Raw genomic sequence first — 21,816 nt, forward strand, 5'->3', positions numbered from 1 at the left:
TGCCCCCTAGATTCGCCAGTGCAATACATAATGATGAAAATTAGTCATATTTATAAAATAGAGTATAAAGTATGAGTATTTAATTATGATATTTTGAGATATATGCTAAAATTTAAACATAATTAAATATTAATTTAAGGTTCACATCATAAAATAAAATATAAATATATTGGCAGAAATTTTAAAACATGTTTTAGAATCCAAAAAATCTTATAGTAGCAAATTTGAATTTTCAGATTTATTTATTTATTGTTATAATAATAAAATTATAGTATGTATTTATATTAAATATAAAATGAAAGGTTAATTTTCTTTATAAGTATAAAATAAAATGTTGAATTAGTTGCTTAAAAACGCAGAACAAAATTGCATCTAGGTCCAATTCATCGGATTGGCCTACCGATCAGGTTACGATCAGCCCTATTTGAGTTGTAGATCGATCAGATGTGGATTAATCAGATTGTAATTTTATCGGCATAAAAATTTCAATTCTAACCTTCTAAATTTTATGAATTATTTGGATCAGCCCATAGATTTCGGAATGCCGTGATATCCACCCCATGTATGTATATGCAATAGAGATTCATTCAATATTGTCATTTGTCAGCTGAATTGTAAAATTATAAAATACAGAAACAGAAAATATAAATTAAATAATAAAGAAAATAATGAATTTAAAAAATTGCATTATGACCTTCTGAATTGTGTGTGTTGAGTTTGATAAATAAAACGTTGACGTGTTATTTACAAAAACAGTTAAACAATTTCCAATCTGATAATTCAGGAACCTAGAGAGAAACCCCAATTCAACTATTTCTCCGTCTTCAACTTGCGAAAGGTAGCTCTTACGAATTGCATGCGCAGATCTGGTTTATCCAATACATATTCATCCGAATATTATTCTGTGTACTGATTTTAAATTGTTGACTGAATATAATCCAGCAATTCATCTATCTGGTTTTTCGGATGATATTCTTTTGTTATACGTATTTGTGATCTGAAGATTATTGCAATGTATCGATCTATATGATTTGTTCCGTATCTCAGTTCTGAAGATAGGATTCTGGAGTTTATGGTAAATTCGTGTCAGATCTGTTTGTTGCCTTTCCCGTTCTTCTTTATTTGATAATCTGATCGATTATGCAGAGTTTTTGTTTATTCATGTCAAAGAGTTGAACACTGGTTTTCCTGTTGTGTTGTTTTGGAGTGGGAACCAGTCCTTCCAATTCGTCTCAGAATCTGAATTATAACCGCTCCTTAAAAGTAAATGAAACATGCCTCGTTGCTTCGACTTAGGATTAATCAGTTCTATCTATCCAAAGTCCAGTTTGGTAATAGGATTGCTCAAAATTGAACCATGAATGTGTTGTTCAAATTAGTAATAGGATTGCTCAAAATTGAACCTTGAATAGTGGTGAAATAAATCTTTAATGGCACAGTTGAAGCACATGGCTATGTTGTCTTGTTTATGTGTTTCCTTCTGTTACCATTTGAGTGTCTGGTATATACCAATGAATGCCTCATCTCAGATTGATCTGGGGAATTATCAATGTGTTTTTAGTTTAGGGTTATTTTTATCAATTATGGTAAGCCTTCTCTTTAGGTGAGGATTTATAACCAGGTACATCAACGGAGCAACTTGAACAACAGACAGAATTTCCGATGATGCCATTTGGTGTTCATGCTTAGTTCAGTTCTTGAATTTTCAAAATGTTTTTCAAGATGTGCAATTGCTTCTGTCTAAAGGATGTAACTTTTTAAGATTTTGTGTATACACCACTTTATTGGCGTATGTTATAGGAAGTGCACAGGAATGCCATCAAATGCATATGCTTGCTTGATACTTTGCATCCTAGCTTTTCATTTAGTAATTTGATTTCTTTGACTTGTCTCATTAACATACTCTACATTTTCCTCTTTAATGCATCTATTCTTTAAAGGTCTTATCTGTTCTAGTTTTAACTTCTCCTGCGATTTGGTTCTAAAGGTTGTTATTTTGGGTGCAGTAATGGCAACAGGTGGAGCTGCACCCGAACGAGGAACTGCTGCCGCTGCTGCAGCTAATCTTCGGAGGAGGAGAACAGGTGGAGGTGGAGGTGGAGCGGGAGGTGGAACTAGTGGGACCATGCTTCAGTTTTATACAGACGATGCCCCAGGGCTTAAGATTTCTCCAAACGTTGTTCTTGTGATGAGCATTGGTTTCATAGCTTTTGTTGCTGTACTTCATGTTGCGGGCAAGCTCTACTTTGTCCACAAGGAGTAGAATGTGCTGTTCGTCTACATACTGAATTCTGGGCGTGGAAAAACTACTGTTTGTTAAATTTTATTTTGGTGAACTTTGAGAAAAACTAAAATTTTGCATAAAGAAGATTTGTCACAATGTTCAACATGCATCCACTGCACATGTATTTGACAAATCCAGTGCAATTTGACCGCAAAACAGATGCTATTGACAAGATTAAGGTTTCTTTTCCAATACTAGCAGCAGCTACATAACTAATGACATTGTTCATCAACCATCCAATCAATCCAACAAACTCTACCACAATCCAGAAGAACTCACTTACAGTTCAAGCTTATACACAAAAGGTCACGTTGAATAGCATATACTTGTCCCATGTACAGCCGGAGCAAAAGGAGATGTCTAATCATATTCCAATGGCGTTGCATCTTTCTGCACCATCTGTCAAGAAAAAGTGCAGCACAGAATTCATCAGGAATATTAACTGCACATCAGCGTTAACAAAGGAAACCTCGTTTCTTAAAAATCTTCTGGTTAGAACAGCAATGCTGGATAGGCCAGCCACACAGAACATGAATATTAACCTTCCCATAAACACACAGGTATGGAGACAATCAAAGATAAATCAACTGTGCAACTGCATTAACACACTCAAAAGAGCTCACAAGCAGACAATTTTAGACTATTCTGCCTAGTAATTTCATAGCTGCTTGAATTGATTAATAATTTGCTCGTGAGACCTTATTTATTGAAAACTGCATCGCAATTGAAACCAAATCATGCAATGCCCCAAAGAAGGATATGAATTAGCTTGCCAGAAAAAAATAGAAAACATGAAATATACACTGATACACATAACAAAATAAGGCAAATGAATTTTACTATACTTCACCTGAGCTACATATTCTTTGATCTTGTCGTAAATAGGCGCATCTAGAGCTCTCTCAGCAAGCTCATAATGCACAATGTTGCCTTCAGGACCATTAACTTTTTCTTTCTGCAAATATCTGCATAGCAATACCAAGATTAGATATTGAGGCCAACCAAACTCTGTAAGAATGTTCTAACAATCACCTTTGCTGGACAAGTGCTTCTAACGCCTGTTTGGTATTTGAAAATTTCGGATGGTTTTCCTCATTTTCATGCAATCCCAAGCGCTTTAGATGATGCCAAAGATTTTCTTCAAGAGTTGCAATGAAAACAATATTTTAGAATGATAAATGAAAAAATCTAAACAACGAATCAACAGTAGTATGATTATAATTGAATCAGGAAGAAGCCACACCTTCCGTGATTTTGCCTCCTGCTAAATGAATTATCCCAATTACGACAAAAGTTAAGCCTGACAGATGTACTGAACTCTTATCCTCTACAAATTTTCCATAGACATCAGAAGGCAGCTTACTTATGATTATATACGATTTTGCATCACCAACAGCTGCAACAAAGAAAAAAGGAACCATCAGGCTAAAAGTTTACCAAATAAGAGTTAATTATGTTACTCTTAATCAGTAGCCCTTGATGACTGGCTACCTTTGCAAACCAAGGCTAAAAAGGGGAAGGACTCAACTTAGGCATTAATATATACTTGCTTGCATTTTCCACCTTAAAACAAGAGAATATAACTACTATTACTACTAAAGAACATTGTTATTCATCTCTGGTTCCTATAGTATAAGGGCAAAGATAACATTTTTAAAGCTTCACAAATTCTAGCTCCTAAACAAAGCAAAACGACAAAGCAAATAATCAAACATTTCTCCTTTCAATAAAACCAAAATAAACTAAGGAAACTCACACTGTTGTGATTGCGAAGCACGGCCTGTGTTGGCTGCTGCCGAAGGCCGAGAGCGCTGAAGTTCTCTCATTTCATAGCCGAAGATTGAAGAGAGTTTGGATTTGGCCTCGTCGATTACAAAAGAAGGAAAATTTCTCTGCTTATACCCTTTAGCCGTAATCAACTGAGTCAGTTCCTCCCTTCTAATTGGACAGCCTGAATTTTGCTCGGTTTTGAAGAGGATGTAGCGGATCACTTCCCCTACCAATTTATCCTTTTCCTGCGTCAAAGAAAAAAAGACACGCACATTATCATCGACGAGAAATTGCGATTGTAACCACTGAATCAAACATAACAATGGGAACCTACAAGGTCAGGTATGTCAAACTGAGAGGCGATTTCTGGAGGGTAAGACATTGTAGTGAGTCAAAAACCCTAATTTCGAGTCTTCCAACCAAAATCGAAATTTTGTGTTCTGATATTTGTTCTGGAGAGCGCCAAATTATTTCCCAACTTAATTACACACATTATACCATGCCGTATAAATAATTTTAAAATGATTTATTCATATATTACTATTATTATGAAACTTATTTATTGGATTCATCATACATCGAGCTCATGCCCATTAACCAATGGCCACTTGGGCTGGGCCGGGAAAGCCCAACTCAATTTATGCTGAAAAATTAGTCCACTTTCTATTTTGCTTTATTTATTGATGACATTTTATTCAATAATTTATGTATGATGCAATCTGGCGAATGAGGCTAATATACTAACAACAATAAAGGGACTCAATATTGAATTTGAATATATGCAAGATGGCAATTGGCACAAACCCCTCTTGCATGTTTAATGTTAACACATGATGTTCTTTTCTTTGGTAAGAAGAGAAGTTATACTATTACATGCCTTCTGGATTTGGTCTTGCTCTTTCTTTCTTTAGCAACCCCATCTACCTTGATTTTCCTATTTATATACTGTTTAATCCATCTCATTTGAGAGGAAAAATGGAACAACTTTTGTCATTGGAAACTCCTGTTGTTGTTCTGGGGTGTGTGCTCTTGTCATGGAAAATTGTTAGACACATTTGGAGTTTCTTGGATGTTGGGAAAGAACCCATCACTGTCCTTGTCACTGGCGCTGCAGGCATGTTAAAATGAACAATAATTCTTGATTGTTTTTTATGATATGAAGATAATATGTTTTGTTGGCACCATAATAGGTCAAATAGGTTATGCCTTGGTTCCAATGATAGCAAGAGGGGAAATGTTGGGTCCTGATCAGCCAGTGATCATCCACATGCTTGACATCGAAGCCGCAGCTGACTCTCTCAACGGCGTCAAAATGGAGCTCATTGACGCCGCCCTACCCCTTCTCAAAGGCGTGGTGGCCACGACGGACGTGGTGGAGGCGTGCAGTGGCGCGGAGATTGCGGTGATGGTAGGCGGGTTCCCTCGGAAGGAAGGTATGGAGAGGAAGGATGTGATGTCCAAGAATGTGTCTATCTACAAGGCCCACGCCGCGGCTCTTGAGCAACACGCGGCTCCTCATTGCAAAGTATGTAGTAATTGTGATAATTAAATTAATCTTAAGTGGCGGAGGCAAATATTTGGTATCTGATGAATGCAGGTTCTGGTGGTGGCTAATCCGGCCAACACAAACGCGTTGATCTTGAAAGAATTTGCTCCTTCGATCCCGGAGAAGAACATCACTTGCCTAACAAGACTGGACCACAACCGAGCACTGGGGCAAATCTCGGAGAAGTTGGACGTGGACGTGGGCGACGTCAAGAATGTGGTCATATGGGGGAACCACTCCTCCTCCCAATACCCCGACGCCACCCACGCCATAGTCAACACCATTGCAGGGGAGAAATCGGCAAGAGAAATGATTGCTGATGACAAATGGTTGGTATAAAAATAGTCTTGACAATGGATGACACAAGTTTGCATACAAGAATGATAAAATAAGAGGAAAAAAGGAAAAAGTAGTTCAATTATTGTTAGTGAAAAATTATAAGACACACCTTGTAATAGGAAAAAACTTATCATAATTAAATAGGGACTACCCAAAATAGAAAAATAAGACTGTTTTTCGAGGTAGTAGTGAATAATATTGGACCGGTTTGTTTGGCAGGTTGAAAGGGGAGTTCGTGGCGAGGGTGCAGCAAAGGGGCGCGGCGATTATCAAAGCGAGGAAGATGTCGAGCGCGATGTCTGCTGCGAGCGCTGCTTGTGATCATATGCGTGATTGGCTTCTTGGAACTCCTAAGGTTTGCATGCCTTTCTTTTTCTTCTTTTGGTTTCATAGTTTATGAACAGTGTGTTTGATTATTTGTAGGGTGGTTGGGTGTCGATGGGGGTATGTTCTGATGGATCTTATGGCATACCGGCCGGCCTTGTCTATTCTTTCCCGGTTACTTGTCACAACGGACAATGGTCTATCGTACAAGGTAACACATTTCTCTTACTTCTATAAGTCGTACACAATTTCCTATAAATACAAATAAATGTGACAATTGAGGAAATTTTATTAAAGTAGTGATTTTTCTGGCAATTTTTCCTTATTTTTTTACTGTATGAGTCATTTTGTCATAAAAATTGACTACTATTAATAAAATTAAGTTGGTGATCATCCTTTAATTTCTACAATCTATATTGAGAATCTTAAATTCTGCCTCAAAATTGGACGTAATCATATAAAAATATTATTTTATATAAAATTCAAATTTCGGTTTTTGTTTTTTGAAATACAAAACCAAATCAAACCTAATGATATGGATTTAAAATATCTGAATTGAATCGAAACTTTAAGAAAACTCAAATCGATATTTCGATTTTAATTTGTCGAATTTCATAATATTTTATTAATCCTTCATTATAAGCGATGGATTTATGTATTTTCAGGTCTCAAAATCGATGAATTTTCGAGGGAGAAGATGGACATTAGTGCAAAAGAGTTGATGGAGGAAAAAACATTGGCTTATTCATGTCTTAATTAAGATTACATTTTCAACCATTTTATTATATATCGTGTAAACTCTTCAAATACTTAATTAAAATATTAAAATTATATATATATAGGGTTGTGTTAAAGATAGAACCATTCTTAAGTGTAGAACCTAGAACTCTACATATTTTATTCATTGGATGAGGAAAAAATGACGGTCAAGATTAAAAATTATACATATTAGACTATGTTTTCACGACATTCCGGACTCAACATGTGAAAAAACTCACATGTTGATGGAAGAATGAATGAAACGAAGAAGAGTCCATGCATGTTTTATTTTTTCACTTCTCTGCATTCACCCATTAATAATAGTTTTGGTTGTAATGGGAAGTTGCTGTGCAAATCAACACCATTGGATTAAAAGATCTAACGACCTCCGTTTGACATTTGTTCTACGTTTAAGAATGGTTCTATATATATATATATATATATATATATATATATATATATATATATATATATATATATAAACACTCTGATTCAATCCAATTCAAAACATATTGAGTTGATAGCATGTGGGATAATCGATTAGGACATGAGCATGAACTTCAAAACGATAACCTAGACATAAAAAAAAATTATAGACAAATTTGGATAGGTGTGACAACCACGTGTTGATGAAACTGTAGTACCACGTGTCCGTGGGGTAGTGAGTCAACATCCACCATTGCTAATTTTATGAATTCAATTCAACCAACGAAAATTAATGTACAATGAATTTGTCAAATCAAAACTACCCCACAAATTATAATGCATTTTGCAGTGAAGTAATGGAAATCGTGGAACCTCCACTACATAATATAGAGGTATACATTTTATAAGCTCCAACAATAAATAAAATATTTCATATAGTAATATAAACTTATTTATGTAAATTGGGTGTTACTTTACTTATATAATCATGAAAAAATAAGATGAGGTTGTTAACCTTTTCTTTGAAAGGTTTGTCAGATGTTTACACCTCATAATAGCGTCAAATTTGTTTAGACCTCATCTATCTACTAGTAAAATGCACGTCTTTTTTTGTAGTGCGATATTTTCATAACTTTACAAGTCTTGAACGACCTCAAACACTTTTCAATAGCCTATAACCTTTTAGTTAAACAACTTTTAAACTCAGATAAACACCTAGTAAAAGTTAAAATAGCCAAAATGACAGTTCATTTATACCCCAATTCATTGGCATTGCATACTAACTTTAATCTCCAAAACCTCATTTATAACTCCAGATTCAAGATGATTTTTTTATATATTGGGGGCGTGCATGTCTTGTACGCATGGTGACTTAGGTCTTTGAACACATAACATACATGTACTACTATTTTATGATATGAGATTCAAGTGTGTGACATATTTGCATTGATATATATGGGATGTGATCATATGACATATTTATGGTGATAACCTAATAACCTATTATTCTATGGACGAAATATATCATTTTATAAAATAGAATATCATTTTATGGATTAAAAGTATTATTCTATGTATGCTGAAAAAATATCATTTTATAGTGTATAAATATCATTTTTAGTAAAAATGATATTTTTGACCCATAAAATAATATGTTATTAGGTTATCACTATAAATATGGTTATCATATTTTAACGCACCCATATATATATATATATATATATATATATATATATGACAAAATTAAAGACAAAATGATGCAATGAATCTTCCATATGGAATTTGTTGCTTGCAAGTTGGAAAGCAAACTTTGTGAAGGCAAGCAACGAACATATATGGAACTACTTACTTTTCATGTTCAAAACCAGCTACACAAGCATATGTCATGATTTTTGTATATAAGTCTTTTTAAAATAAAAATGCTTTTATTTCCTAGAAACAGTTATTTTGCTATCCAAAACAGAATGTGTGTTTTATTGCCAAATTTAAAATAATACGTATCTTCATCTTCAGTGGCTTGCAGAATAATAGTGAGCAACACTAGCTTTTCCTTAAATAATGTTTAGTTAAATTATATGCATAAATATGACAATATGATAATGATCCGTTCAAAATTTATATATTATGATTTAATCTATAGTTCAAGTCTTCTTCTATTTCAAAATTATGTGAAATACATACGAGATTCATATTCAAACCCTAAGAAGTCGAAACAAAGTTTAAAGAAGATCGCCCACTAATTAGCGGATAAAAAGTTATTCTTGTAATTGATTAATATTAATAATTAGTCGTTTAAATATTAGTGAATTTAGTTTAATTTCTGTCTGATCAATTATGAATATTTTCCGAAAAAACATTAAAATTTCCATTATTTATTTGATTATAAACATTTATGTTTTACATTGAAGCCGTTGCTCGACAAACATTCTTCCAAATGTCATACAAACATTACTGTACATTAATATTGTTTAATAAATAAAAGCATCAGTATTGACACGTCGGCATTTTCCCTTATGAAATTCATGATCAGAATATCGTAAACACTTCAAATTTGCAATTTAAAAAAAAAAATAAAAAGTGAAAAATAAGAACGAAACTCGTAAAATGAATTTATTGAAATTAGCCAGCACACAAGATGGGCCGAGCCGAGCAAAACACCTAAAGCCAAAAACAAAGTTGTAACTTGATTTGTTGATCAGCACATTACATCTTTGAGAAGCTTGTACCTTCGGATTGCGCCTTTTCCGGCGGATTTCCCCGCCGGACGGCCGCCTTTCTTGCCGACGGACCTCCTTTTGTCGCATTGGCACCAATCGCATACTTGATTACTCTCTCCGTATTCTCCGTAGTAATTACTGCAATACCTAAATTATCCAATTGTTGTATTTTAGAAATAAAAAATAATAATGAAAAATGGAGGGATAAGGGGGATGGGGATTCGTGTATAGATTAGAGCTATGGAGGGCAGAGGCAATGATGAAGGAAATTAAACATGCACGTGCAAAGATAGCAGAAAATGGAGATAGATTTTCTCACCAGTGTTGGAAGCGGTGGCCGCAGTCGGAGCACCGGAAAAGCTTATCGGAGAAGCCCACGTCGCCGCACAGACAGCAAACATCCACCATTTTTTTTTCTTCTTAATTTGAGAAATCGATCAATTAAGTTAAAACTGAGAGTGAGAGAGAGAGGCAGAGGGGTTTTATTGGAGTAATAATTTGTTAATGGAGGAAAGGTAGTAGTAGTAGTGGGGCTTTAGAGTCGGTGTGCGCCTCCCTGTTTTATATAAACGCACACAATATTCCACGTTATATATGTATACAAAAGGTCGAAATTAGTCCTAAATATACGATGATTTTACGATTTTAGTTTAAAACATTATCTTTTGAATTATTTGGTCCCTCACAATTAAAAACGGGTCAAATTTAATCATTTTTGGACGGCACCGTTTAAAAATGACGGTCAACTGCAGTTTAAACTATTTTGACTAGATTATGTAACTAATAACGTTTTATTATCAATTAAATTATACCTTAATTTTTTGGGTTAGAGATTACGTTTCTTCGTTATTCTCCTTCAGATTTTCTTATAGTAAAATCAAACACATAAAGCTAGCAGCTAGCCCATCAATTCAAATCAATTACTATGGTGATTCTGACGCGATTAATTGCCGTCGCCACATTCCTAAATCCCTCATTCACCCGCCCCTCCGGTAAGAGCTGCCGCCTCCGCCGGTGCAACCAGCTCTCCCCTCAGGCCAAGCATCGCGCCTTCACCCCGGCGAGGAAGACACCATCATTCACGCCCACGCCCGCTTTGTCAACAAATGGGCCACCATTGTCCCCCCCTCTCCGGCCGCACCGACAACGCAATCAAAAACCACTGCAATTCTACCCTCAAGCGCAAGTGCTCCTCTTTCACCGAATACGACGACTCCTCCCTTGAGGAGATCCGTCAGTGTCGGCTCCACCTCTGCCACTTATTTCTCCCTGCCCAGTCCTCTACCTCCGGTTCTACCCACACCAGCTCTCTGCTCACCGATCCGCCCACGAGGCTTAGTCTCTCGCTCGCCGAGATCGACATTGTTAATCACAACACTGACTCACGTACAACTCATTCCCCAAAAATTCAACCCAATTCTGTACAATTGTTGCCACCGCAGCCAATTGAACCGATGCAACGGCAAGCGGGGGTCAATTTGCATCTTCTCGAGATGGGATTCGGCGTTGGTCTTGTGCCGGATTGCCCAAATGAAGCCCAGGAGAAGAGCAGGGAGCAGAGGGAAGCAAACCAGGAGCGGCGGCAAAGGTGGGGGCGGGCAACGGCGGCGGCGGAGAGTGGTGGAGCGGAAGGGGAAGAAGATGGTGTTGAGAGGAGGATAGAAGAGAGTGTTGGGAGAGAGAGAGTCAAATTTGTTTTTAAAATAAGAAAAATATTAAATATTCTAATTTAAATCTCTAATTTAGTCAAAATAGTTTAAATTGTAGTTGACTATTAATTTTTAACGGCACCGTCCAAAAAGGACTAAATTTGATCCGTTTTGATTTGTGAGGGACGAAATAATTCAAAAGATAATGTTTTGGACCAAAATCATAAAATCGTCATATGTGTAAGACCATTGTTTTTACCTTTACTCTATATGTATATGTTTAATTAATGTGCATTTTATGTCGCTATTTAGTTCTCTCCCATCCTATAAAAACAGATATATTTAGGATTACAAATATTTTATTATATGATTGGTAAAATAAAAGAGAATGTAGAAAAAATTGATTATTGGAGTATATTAATGTATAAGGAAATTATTAAAAAAATTATTTTTATATCATATAGGGAGTATTTAATTAATGCGTATGATGCCCGTCAGCACCTTTTAGCTACATGAAAAATATATTGATGAATTTTGTTCATTTTGCACCATGAAACTGTTTTTGGGGTAAAATTCATGGACAAAGCTAGGAGTAATGTCAATGATATACAATTTCCAGGTGCTATAAGTATCAATTACCATTACCACTAGCTCACCAACCACATAATATATACAACGTCACGCATAACGATACTCGAATTCTGGTAATCAATATAATTATTAATGCAATTTAATTATACAAAATCGTAGTATATAGATTAGGCCCCGCATCTATGAAGTTTGTCTGCATGAGCAGCTTGCGTGGAAGGATAGAAATTCAAATCCATACACTTATCTACAACTACCTTTTTCTTTCTGAACCATCAATGATTCCAAATTTATCTAATGTTGACTTCATCTTCCGATCTCTTAAATTAAAAATAAAAACATCTTATCTAAATGTTATATGTTTTATCGACAGATTATTAACTTGTCAACGACTTGATTTGCCGTCGGTTTCAACATTTATCAAAACATAAAATAAAATTATACCAGCAAAATTCCAAAAATGAGCATTTTGTTTTGAATGTTTTATACTCATTCCATCCCTATTATGTGTCCCAACTCTTTATTTTGGTCAGTCTCTTATTAATTATTTCATTTTTATTTTTACTGTTTAGGATAGTCAACCTTGCATTCCACTAACACATTTTTGCATATGTATAAAACTAAAACCCATTTTCCACTAATTTTTCAATTCACTTAATTATCTTTACATTTCTTCAACATATATCGGATCAAAATGGGACATGTACATATTAATGGACGAAGGAAGTACATAGTACTGTAGTTATTTACACAGCCAAATCTTGATCATCACAACGGAGAGGATATCATCATATCCATATAGTATAATGGAATAATTAGTGAACATGTAATGTGATCATGTTCCAACCAAATATCTATTTGTCAGAATCAATTGTTGATATTTGTTCCAAAAAGGCCCTAAAAACAAATACAAATGCTCCCTAACGCCCATCCCACTCTTGAATTATGAGGATCCCAACTTTATGATTTTTATCTTGATAATGAATGTTCTAATGATACTAATTGATGATTTCACATGCATATTGCCGTGACGAATCAGGCTTTTGTTTAAGATTACGTAAAATCACTTAAATAATTTGAGAGTTTTCTATCACTCACATCCTCCATGCATATATAATGATTAATGAATAGTAGTAGTATCTATTTTCAGTTCTTATATTATAGACATCACCAATTAATAGAGTTACCATTTTGTTACACAAATTCATGATGGGTTCTATTTTTAATTCTTATTTTATAAAAATCTACAATGAAATTAAATGCAATAAAAATGAATTTTCATTTCTATGAAATACTGTACAAATTTGTGCTGCATTTAATAGAGTAATAAGTAAATGTATATACTTAGTGTAAATTTTCATGACACCCAAAACAGTTTTGGCCCTCTACTATTATAGTTGCAGGCCCAATATATGTCGTGGACTCATTCAAATGTAAAGCCCATTAAGCCGATCCCGGTCAGCCCAAATTGAGCTGAATAATAAAGCCGTCGTTTAGTTTCAAAATGTTCCGCTCAAACTCAAACCCTTCCACATTTGTTTATGCTATCGAAGAAGCCCCTTTGCGAGAGAGCGAGAGAGAGAGAGAGATCACTCTCACTATTTCTACGCTCAAAATCTATATTGTAAAGCAGACGAAAGCCGCCGACTCGATCTACCTTCTTTTAGCTGTTTGAATAGATTAAAAAATGGCGTTTTCTGCAAATACACCTGATATTTCCGGCGAGCGGCAATCTGGGCAAGACGTTCGCGCTCAAAACGGTATGAATTATCATTCGATGTATAGCGCTTGTTCGGATGTATGTTGGATTTTCCTTCGATATTGATGTATTTTGTTGTTGGATATGGCGCAGTGATGGCATGCCAGGCCGTGTCGAACATCGTCAAGTCTTCGCTTGGTCCTGTCGGCCTTGATAAGGTATTTCACTTATACATTTTTTTTTGCGTTAATTTATGCTTAAGGTGGTCTTGGATTAGAATGACATTTTACCACTGAGTGCATTTAGGCTTCCGTTACATGTGAGTTCTCCTATAATATCCTGAATCTAGTGATGTTTTTATAATGCCTGTGATTAGGCTACGTGGAATCAGAAGATGTATATAACAGTTGAGCTAAATTTGCAGTTAATTTTTGGCTAAGCAATTGTGGATGTGAATCTTTTTGAGGGCTTTAGTGAATGCTGTATGTGGTTGATTCTTTTAGTGAAGGAAAGAGTAGGTATAATGTAACTAACAGCTTGATGTGCATGAGTCATGGACCCATCTGCATTTCCTACTATTACTTGTGCACAATTTTGAACGTGAAATCAAACTGGAAATTTATGTTCTATTTTGCTCAATATCCCATATTCTGCTTTTCAGATGCTCGTGGATGATATTGGTGATGTGACCATCACTAATGATGGTGCGACAATACTGAAGATGCTGGAAGTGGAGCACCCAGCTGCCAAGGTGAATGAATAAACTTTTGGCTTCTACAAAATCAGTTTTTGAACAACCAGTTCCTTACTTATGTTGCCTTCATCTTCAATTCGTATAGATCCTTGTTGAGTTGGCTGAACTACAAGATCGAGAAGTTGGAGATGGGACAACTTCTGTGGTCATTGTAGCTGCAGAATTGCTTAAGGTAACATATTTGGACCTGGCAGCAAGATAAAAGAATCCTCTAATCTTGTTGTACATTCCACCTATTATATATTGGGAATATGAATCCTGAGTACTAATATGACAGTCTTTTTTTGCAGAAAGCTAACGACTTAGTTAGAAATAAGATACATCCAACATCAATAATCAGTGGATACAGAGTAAGCTTTTGTCCTTCTATACAGTTTCCCCAGTACATATTGATCTCTATATTTCCCTTCACGGTGTAATCTTTTGTATGTTCATGATACATCTAATTGTGTAAACATTTTTTGGCAGCTTTCAATGAGGGAAGCATGTAAATATGTTGATGAGAAGCTGGCTGTAAAGGTTTACTCCCCTGACCATTTGATATCTATTGATTTTGTATAATACATTTCCTGAAGTTTAAAAAATATTAAAATTATGAAGAGGCTAGATATGCCATAATTTGAATTGGATTACCTTTCTTGTTTGGATAAACCAACACTGCCAAATCTTTTAAGCATTTTAAGTTGTCATGCTACAGTTTTTGGTTTATACTTTATACGGCTTCTCTCTCATAACTCTCCTCTTTTAATCTCGCCACTGAAGTGCTCCCTTTTCCCGCCTGCTTCACGAACATATGACAATGGGCCAGTTATGATGGAATGAATCTCAATGAAGGACCTAAGAAAGCAGCCTCCACAGGCTAGTGACTGTTCAACAGTTTCTGCTGCAAAACTCAACTGCTAATTCCTAACCCTAATAGTCTCAAGGAACCATATTTCCTAAACCCTACTCCCTCCGTCCCACTCAAGATGTACACTTTCTATATTTGGAAATAAATCTCACTCTCCTCTCTCATTAAAATATTCAACCACCTTTTTTCTCTCGATTTACTCCACCTAACAACTTCTCCTAAAATCCCGTGTCACTCATGAATGTGGACATCTTGAATGGGACAGATGGAGTATATGATATGTAGATATATAATCTAATGTTATTAATACATAGCGACTCAATAATCAAGATTATTACAGAAGCTTCATCCTTGGTTTCTTCCGAGTCAACCTGATGCTTTCGCCTCTGATAACCTTGAATGGTTGCTTCTGTATCAAGTTAAAAATTATATTAACAACTTAAATAGATACTTTGCCACTGGAAAGGTTTAGAATTTTTTTTGCAGTCTAGCATCTGTTTAAATGTACTGATACAACTACATCATTCTGACAGCCATTTTCCATGTGTATATTAGGTAGAAAAGCTTGGGAAAGATTCTCTTGTAAACTCTGCGAAGACATGCATGTCCTCAAAATTGATAGGTGGTGATAGCGATTTCTTTGCAAATCTGGTAAGTTGCTCAGTGATTAGCAGTAGCTAGGAACGATGATTTCATTCTTAACTTTTGAGTTGTGTGTCTGGCATCTGGCATGAAAGTGCTTCCTCTTTCCCACTAAAGATACCCGGTTCATGAGATGTGCATTTAGCAGCTGTTTCCTATCATCTCATCACTTTATTTGTAGTCATAACTCAAGTTAGTTTCACTTCAGGTTGTGGAAGCTGTACAAGCAGTAAAGATGACCAATGCCAGAGGTGAAGTTAAATATCCAATCAAGGTTGGTGCTTGTTGCTGTTTGATATTCCCTTCTAGTTATCCTTTCCCTTACTCTGTTCTCTTCTAAACATGTTTTTTGGTTGGGGGGAGGGGGCAGGGTTGGGGATAGACAGTTTTGCATTTTTCGGGTTTATTAGGAATCCAAGAACTAGATCACAAGAGTGTAAAAGAATGTGAATTTTATTAATGTTGTATTTTTCATATTGGGTTTATTGTAAAAATTGAAAGCTAAAGGAAATACTTTCCTTTTCCCCTCTCTTTAATTTACAGCTTGTACAAAGTACAAACACATGGACAATTTTTTAGATGTTAAATAGGAAATGTATTTGCTTCAAAGAGCACATTAATAATTGCAATGTTTTTAAGTCGGTGAATCGAACCGCGTCGCCATAGGACCGATATATCGACTCAGTCGATATATCGGTCGACTTAGTCGATATATCGATAGTAAGTCGGGCGACTCACCAGACAAGTCGTCCAGGTCCCTCAAGACCGATATATATCGATATATCGGGCGACTTGCCCTTTTACACATGTAAAATATGCAATATATACTTCAAATTACAACAGGAAAAAACACAGCATCATATTGCTCTAAAAAATAACAATAGAGAACAGATGCAGCGCTTGAGGAACTCAAATAATAGACGAGAGAGGAGAGACATAAGAGAGGAAGAGGAACTGGAGCATTACCGGAACTAGAGTTCATCCTGAATGAGGAGAGGCGGCGGATGAGGCAGGCCGGAGGCGTGTCCAGGAGAGGCGGCGGCGTTCTTCAGTTTCTGGAGGTGGAGGGAGCGTCGGCGGCGGCTGCAGTTCTGGAGGAGGAGGACGTGGGGAGGGGGTGTGGGGGATGTATAAAGAAACCCTAATGGGCTGAATAGACACCTACCTGTCCGCCTGGCCCAATCTGGAGTGAAGCCCATTAAGTCGTCCTCGACTCGATCAGGCGACTAATCGGTCGAGTCGCGCGATATATCGGACGACTCGAATGTTAGTCGCCTAAGTCGCATCTGGGTGTGTATCGACCCTTGGCCTACCGATACAGGCGATATATCGCGATATATCGCGATATATCGGACGACTTACAAACATTGAATAATTGACATTTACATTTGGTTGAAACTAGACTCGTTGACTTGCTTTTCCTTCACCTTTCTATGTGAAACCCTGTGTCTACAAGGACAGTCAATAAACATAGATTTGAAAGGCTGGAGAAAAAGGTTCCTGAATATGCATGAATTCTAGCTTCACATCATTGTTATAACCGTTGATCTGGAAGAAGTAGCTCAAATGATATTGGTAATATTCAGGGAATCAATATTCTTAAAGCCCATGGTAAAAGTGCCCGAGATAGCTACTTACTTAAGGGGTATGCTCTCAACACGGGACGTGCTGCGCAGGGCATGCCATTGAGGGTTGCTCCAGCCAGAATTGCTTGTCTTGATTTTAATCTTCAGAAGGCAAAGATGCAAATGGGTGTCCAAGTTTTGGTCACTGACCCCAGAGAGTTGGAGAAGATTCGTCAAAGGTGATTTATTTTATTCATTTCTTGTAAGATATTGTGTCCTAAACACGGCAGTTGACTTCATTTTAATCTATTTAGCATCTTTTCATTTCTTTTGGGCATGAAGTTGGATCTATAATTCTGTATTTCTTGCCCACACAATAGTTGTATCAGGCAACCGTAAATAAATTTGCATGTTTTGGAGATATGCATTTTTACTGGTGTTGCTTATTCATATTCTATAGTTGCTCGTGTATATTAAGTGCCTTTTGAAGGCCACAGCAATTTACCCGCACAACTTCCCTGAAGTTTAAATGTACTAACAATTGATTGACCTCTTGACTTTTAGAGAAGCGGACGTGACAAAAGAACGTATTCAGAAGCTTCTTCAGGCAGGAGCCAATGTAATTTTAACTACAAAAGGAATCGATGACATGGCACTCAAGGTCTGCCTTCAGCACAACCTTAGTCGCATAGAAGTTCTTTCATCCTTTTTACTGGCAGATACATGAAATAACTTACTGTTTTATTATGCTTCCATTTTATAGCTTGCTTTTTATTCATCCATGTAAAAATAAGACAATCTTGTATGATAACTGGGCAAACAGTGGAAACACTTCTGGAAAGGGTTGAAGTCGGAACCATTTTCATTAAGACATGAAATAGAATATTGTTGTATTGTGCTAACATATTATCTTTGCACATCTACTTGGTTTTCTCTTGTCGTGACTGTGTGTTATACCGTAACAGTATTTTGTGGAGGCTGGTGCAATAGCAGTGAGACGTGTTCGCAAGGAAGATCTGCGTCACGTTGCCAAGGCAACTGGTGCTTCTGCGGTAGGTTTTGCTTCTTATCTTCCAACTGCCTGTCTTATATCTTTCGTTTGTTCCCATAAACGTGTAAAAGGGAAGATAAATTATTAGTATTACGGATGAGTTCAGTTTTAGAATGACCTAAGAGATGGTTATGCTGAAATCACGACTCGACGGCTCGACCACCATATATAGTTACAAAAAAGGGTTTAATGAATATGACCACGAAACTGAAGTGTGGTATCATAATTCATAACGATATGGTTGCTTAAAGAGGTCTCCTACTATTATTCATTTACTCGAGGTAATATCCCTAATTTCCTGTTTACCATTTTCTCATCGATGATGCTACTTATAAACAACAAAATTAAGTGCAATATAAGTATGGCAGTTCTTGAGATTTGTCTTTCTCAACAAGAGGCATAGGCTTATATGATTTTCTTTTTCTAGCTATCAAATTTCTATTTTGAGATCTCTTGCTTTGGAAAAAGATAGAGTGAAAAACTGTTATCATTTTTTATGTATCAACATTCCATCCTTAATTGTTGCTCCTATACAGGTTTCAACTTTTGCCGATATGGAAGGGGAAGAAACATTTGATGCATCACTTCTGGGACATGCTGATGAAGTAGTGGAGGAACGAATTGCTGATGATGATGTGATTATGATAAAAGGAACCAAAACCTCAAGTGCGGTATGTATTAGCTCTGAATTCTTTAATACTAAAATGATTTCTTGTCCTGCTGAAATGCTTGAGCTACTTCTGAAAGTTTGCAATTTGATGGGTTGGTTGGTTCAACTCCCAATCATTTATATTCATGAAAATGCTCATTTTTTAAATGTATAGATTAATGTCTTACAGTAACTTTCATTCAGTATTATACATATTGACCTGGAATTTGTTTTTTTCAGGTTTCATTAATACTTAGAGGTGCCAACGATTACATGCTTGATGAAATGGACAGGGCTTTGCATGATGCCATATGCGTTGTCAAAAGGACTCTTGAATCTAATACTGTAAGATTCTGTTGTCATTTATTTTGCCTTGTGGATTCTGTCTAATTTTTCGTATATTCCTTAAGTATTGAACTTGTTTTTTCTATTAATTGTTGTCTCTTTCTTAGACTTAATATGTCTATTAGTTTTACTTAAATGCTACACCTCTTGAAATGCGCTTGTAATTTTTATGCTTAAATTTCAAATTTATAGGTAACACATTGTTAGTTACTATTATTCAAGCCAAATTTTAAACATTTAGATCTGACAAAAACATAGACAATTGTCATAGATACACTTACCTCATGTTCTTGAGTTCGATGAAATATAGGTTGTTGCTGGTGGAGGTGCAGTTGAGGCTGCCCTATCTGTATATTTGGAGAATTTAGCTACAACTCTGGGGTCACGGGAGCAGTTGGCTATAGCTGAGTTTGCTGAAGCTTTATTGATCATTCCTAAGGTACTTATAAGCAAACTTTGTTCTTGATTTTATTTCATCAAGAACTCATAAGTTATCTTTTGCCAACTGAAGTGCATCTGGATATTTTCCTTCTAGGTACTTGCTGTCAATGCTGCTAAGGACGCTACTGATTTGGTTGCTAAACTACGAGCTTACCACCACACTGCACAGACCAAAGCAGATAAAAAGCATTTGTCAAGGTATATATCGCATATTAGCAGTATTACACTGCTTATTTGTTTTGGTGTTACTACCAAATTGTACATACAATGCATGTTACTATCCTTAGATTTGTAATACGTAAAAATATGTAAGATTATGCACTTTTATAATAGTAATAGATTCTCTAAGAGAACAAAATACCCTCAAATTAACTACCCTAACTTCAATCATTCTCATCATTGTTAATTTTATTTTCTCTATTTACCGTTGTCCAAGGATCTCATTTTCTGTTTTGGTAAGCGTTAGTAGTGTTTTGAAACATCTTTAGGAGTTAGGATCGTAAGCATGTTTAACATTGGCTGTTTAAATTGGTTAGCATAGAAGGATGATGGTATCATATTGGTTTGCTCTGCATTTATTAATTACCTTTTGTTTAATACTAATTGAGGTTGCTAGATGATTATGAGTCATATAATTCAATCATTGATGACTGTCACTTGAATCTTAAATCCATATTATGTGACACTGGAGTACCTGGATTTTGCCTGGAATTTTATTGTCACTGTTGTTTTTATATCCTCGAATCCCTAGCATAGATGATATAATATTGAATTTCTTCATCATATGGTAAATCTAGTAAAAATGCTGCAAAGAACAGTTGTTCTTGGCCTTGATGGAAGGCAGTTTTTGTTGATGATGCTTCCTTTTTTATTACTGCAGTATGGGTCTGGATCTGATAAATGGTACCGTTCGGAACAACTTGGAAACTGGTGTTATTGAGCCTGCAATGAGCAAAGTGAAAATAATCCAGGTAAGAGCCTGGCAACTACAACTAGAACGATTCATTGATCTTTCAGCACTAGACACATTTGAACTCAAGAATCTGTTTTCATTCATTGCTAGTTTGCTACTGAAGCTGCTATTACTATTCTCCGGATTGATGACATGATCAGGCTTGTTAAAGACGAGAGCCAGAATGACGATTAGGGGTTGCTACTTGGTTATATAGTATTTCGTAGGCTATTTTATCACATCGTAACAGTAGTATAACTATGCGCATTCTATCTTAGTGTTTTCGGAACAGAATTTTGAATTTTTAAACATGGCGCTGTCAATGATGTTGTTTTTATGTACAAGTACAATTTTCCAATTTTCATGTCATGAAGTGAAATCATAGGGTTATGTTATGGCAAACATATGTACTATGTAGTCATGAATGTCTAAATGTGTAAGCACTAGTGAACTGTTTAATTATATTAATATAACAGATTAAATAATTATTCATTAATATGTACTGTCATGTTTATATAAATGTTTGAATCTAATTAAAAATGCTTGAATGAACCTAATATGGAGTATTTTAGAATATATAATGTCCACAAAAAATGTACATCAATTATCTTATTTTTGTGATGAACATCCTTATAGTTTATCTTCTTAGTACTTATTTACAAAAGAACTTTTTATAACCTACTATTTTCCCTTGATGTAACACTTTATCCACTGACCAATAATTGAACATAAAACATATGATTAATTGTATGGATAATTTTTACAATAATTATTATGGGATCGGATAATAGGGTTGCATTAGTGTGTTAACTAATTTATAGTAATAACTAATAACTTTCAATTCTGTGTATTAAAATTATCAACACAAAGACATAATTATATCAATACAACATATAAATTTAAATATCAACACAAAGACATAAGTTTATTAACACGAGAACATTGATAAATTTATGTCTTTGTGTTG

The 21,816-nt window shown here is 35.6% G+C and overlaps 3 protein-coding genes and 2 long non-coding RNA genes across 5 annotated transcripts; 3 read left to right on the forward strand and 2 right to left on the reverse strand.

The window, feature by feature from the left end:
* The first annotated feature begins 848 nt into the window (after window positions 1-848).
* LOC121751959 lies at window positions 849-2,084 on the forward strand. Its single transcript, XR_006040217.1, has 2 exons — window positions 849-1,075; window positions 1,147-2,084. It is a non-coding gene; the product is annotated as an uncharacterized LOC121751959 (long non-coding RNA).
* A 253-nt stretch (window positions 2,085-2,337) lies between these two features.
* Window positions 2,338-4,533, reverse strand: LOC121751949 (non-structural maintenance of chromosomes element 3 homolog). The gene is made up of 6 exons (XM_042146787.1): window positions 4,389-4,533; window positions 4,041-4,299; window positions 3,528-3,680; window positions 3,317-3,422; window positions 3,135-3,249; window positions 2,338-2,683 (listed from the first exon to the last, which is right to left on the reverse strand). Exons 1-6 carry the CDS (start codon window positions 4,434-4,436, stop codon window positions 2,645-2,647), a joined length of 720 nt encoding a protein of 239 aa, XP_042002721.1. The 5' UTR covers window positions 4,437-4,533; the 3' UTR covers window positions 2,338-2,644.
* Window positions 4,534-5,029: 496 nt separating this feature from the next.
* On the forward strand, window positions 5,030-7,100 carry LOC121751942 (malate dehydrogenase, cytoplasmic-like). The gene is made up of 6 exons (XM_042146774.1): window positions 5,030-5,168; window positions 5,245-5,579; window positions 5,652-5,929; window positions 6,159-6,294; window positions 6,363-6,474; window positions 6,929-7,100. The coding sequence occupies exons 1-6, from the start codon at window positions 5,030-5,032 to the stop codon at window positions 7,021-7,023; spliced, it is 1,095 nt and encodes a 364-aa protein (XP_042002708.1). The 3' UTR covers window positions 7,024-7,100.
* A 2,188-nt stretch (window positions 7,101-9,288) lies between these two features.
* LOC121804471 lies at window positions 9,289-10,209 on the reverse strand. Its single transcript, XR_006051158.1, has 2 exons — window positions 9,984-10,209; window positions 9,289-9,811 (listed from the first exon to the last, which is right to left on the reverse strand). It is a non-coding gene; the product is annotated as an uncharacterized LOC121804471 (long non-coding RNA).
* A 3,216-nt stretch (window positions 10,210-13,425) lies between these two features.
* Window positions 13,426-21,251, forward strand: LOC121751964 (T-complex protein 1 subunit alpha). Its single transcript, XM_042146805.1, has 17 exons — window positions 13,426-13,661; window positions 13,754-13,818; window positions 14,262-14,351; window positions 14,440-14,526; window positions 14,645-14,704; window positions 14,823-14,873; window positions 15,760-15,855; window positions 16,055-16,120; window positions 17,433-17,650; window positions 17,976-18,072; window positions 18,377-18,463; window positions 18,999-19,133; window positions 19,352-19,456; window positions 19,767-19,895; window positions 19,992-20,095; window positions 20,778-20,868; window positions 20,961-21,251. Exons 1-17 carry the CDS (start codon window positions 13,589-13,591, stop codon window positions 21,042-21,044), a joined length of 1,638 nt encoding a protein of 545 aa, XP_042002739.1. The 5' UTR covers window positions 13,426-13,588; the 3' UTR covers window positions 21,045-21,251.
* The last annotated feature ends 565 nt before the right edge of the window (window positions 21,252-21,816 follow it).

This window comes from Salvia splendens, chromosome 1, assembly GCF_004379255.2.
Source record: "Salvia splendens isolate huo1 chromosome 1, SspV2, whole genome shotgun sequence".
Classification (NCBI taxonomy): Eukaryota; Viridiplantae; Streptophyta; class Magnoliopsida; order Lamiales; family Lamiaceae; genus Salvia; species Salvia splendens.

Coding starts and splice junctions, on each gene's coding strand:
- LOC121751964 (XM_042146805.1), top strand. CDS start 13,589: ATGGCGTTTTCTGCAAATACACCTGATATTTCCGGCGAGCGGCAATCT. Junction 14,874..15,759: donor ATGAGAAGCTGGCTGTAAAG/GTTTACTCCCCT, acceptor TGTGTATATTAG/GTAGAAAAGCTTGGGAAAGA. Junction 19,134..19,351: donor GAACCAAAACCTCAAGTGCG/GTATGTATTAGC, acceptor TGTTTTTTTCAG/GTTTCATTAATACTTAGAGG.
- LOC121751949 (XM_042146787.1), bottom strand. CDS start 4,436: ATGTCTTACCCTCCAGAAATCGCCTCTCAGTTTGACATACCTGACCTT. Junction 4,300..4,388: donor AGTTTGACATACCTGACCTT/GTAGGTTCCCAT, acceptor TCTTTGACGCAG/GAAAAGGATAAATTGGTAGG. Junction 3,250..3,316: donor GAAGCACTTGTCCAGCAAAG/GTGATTGTTAGA, acceptor ATTGCTATGCAG/ATATTTGCAGAAAGAAAAAG.
- LOC121751942 (XM_042146774.1), top strand. CDS start 5,030: ATGGAACAACTTTTGTCATTGGAAACTCCTGTTGTTGTTCTGGGGTGT. Junction 5,169..5,244: donor CCTTGTCACTGGCGCTGCAG/GCATGTTAAAAT, acceptor GCACCATAATAG/GTCAAATAGGTTATGCCTTG. Junction 6,295..6,362: donor GGCTTCTTGGAACTCCTAAG/GTTTGCATGCCT, acceptor GATTATTTGTAG/GGTGGTTGGGTGTCGATGGG.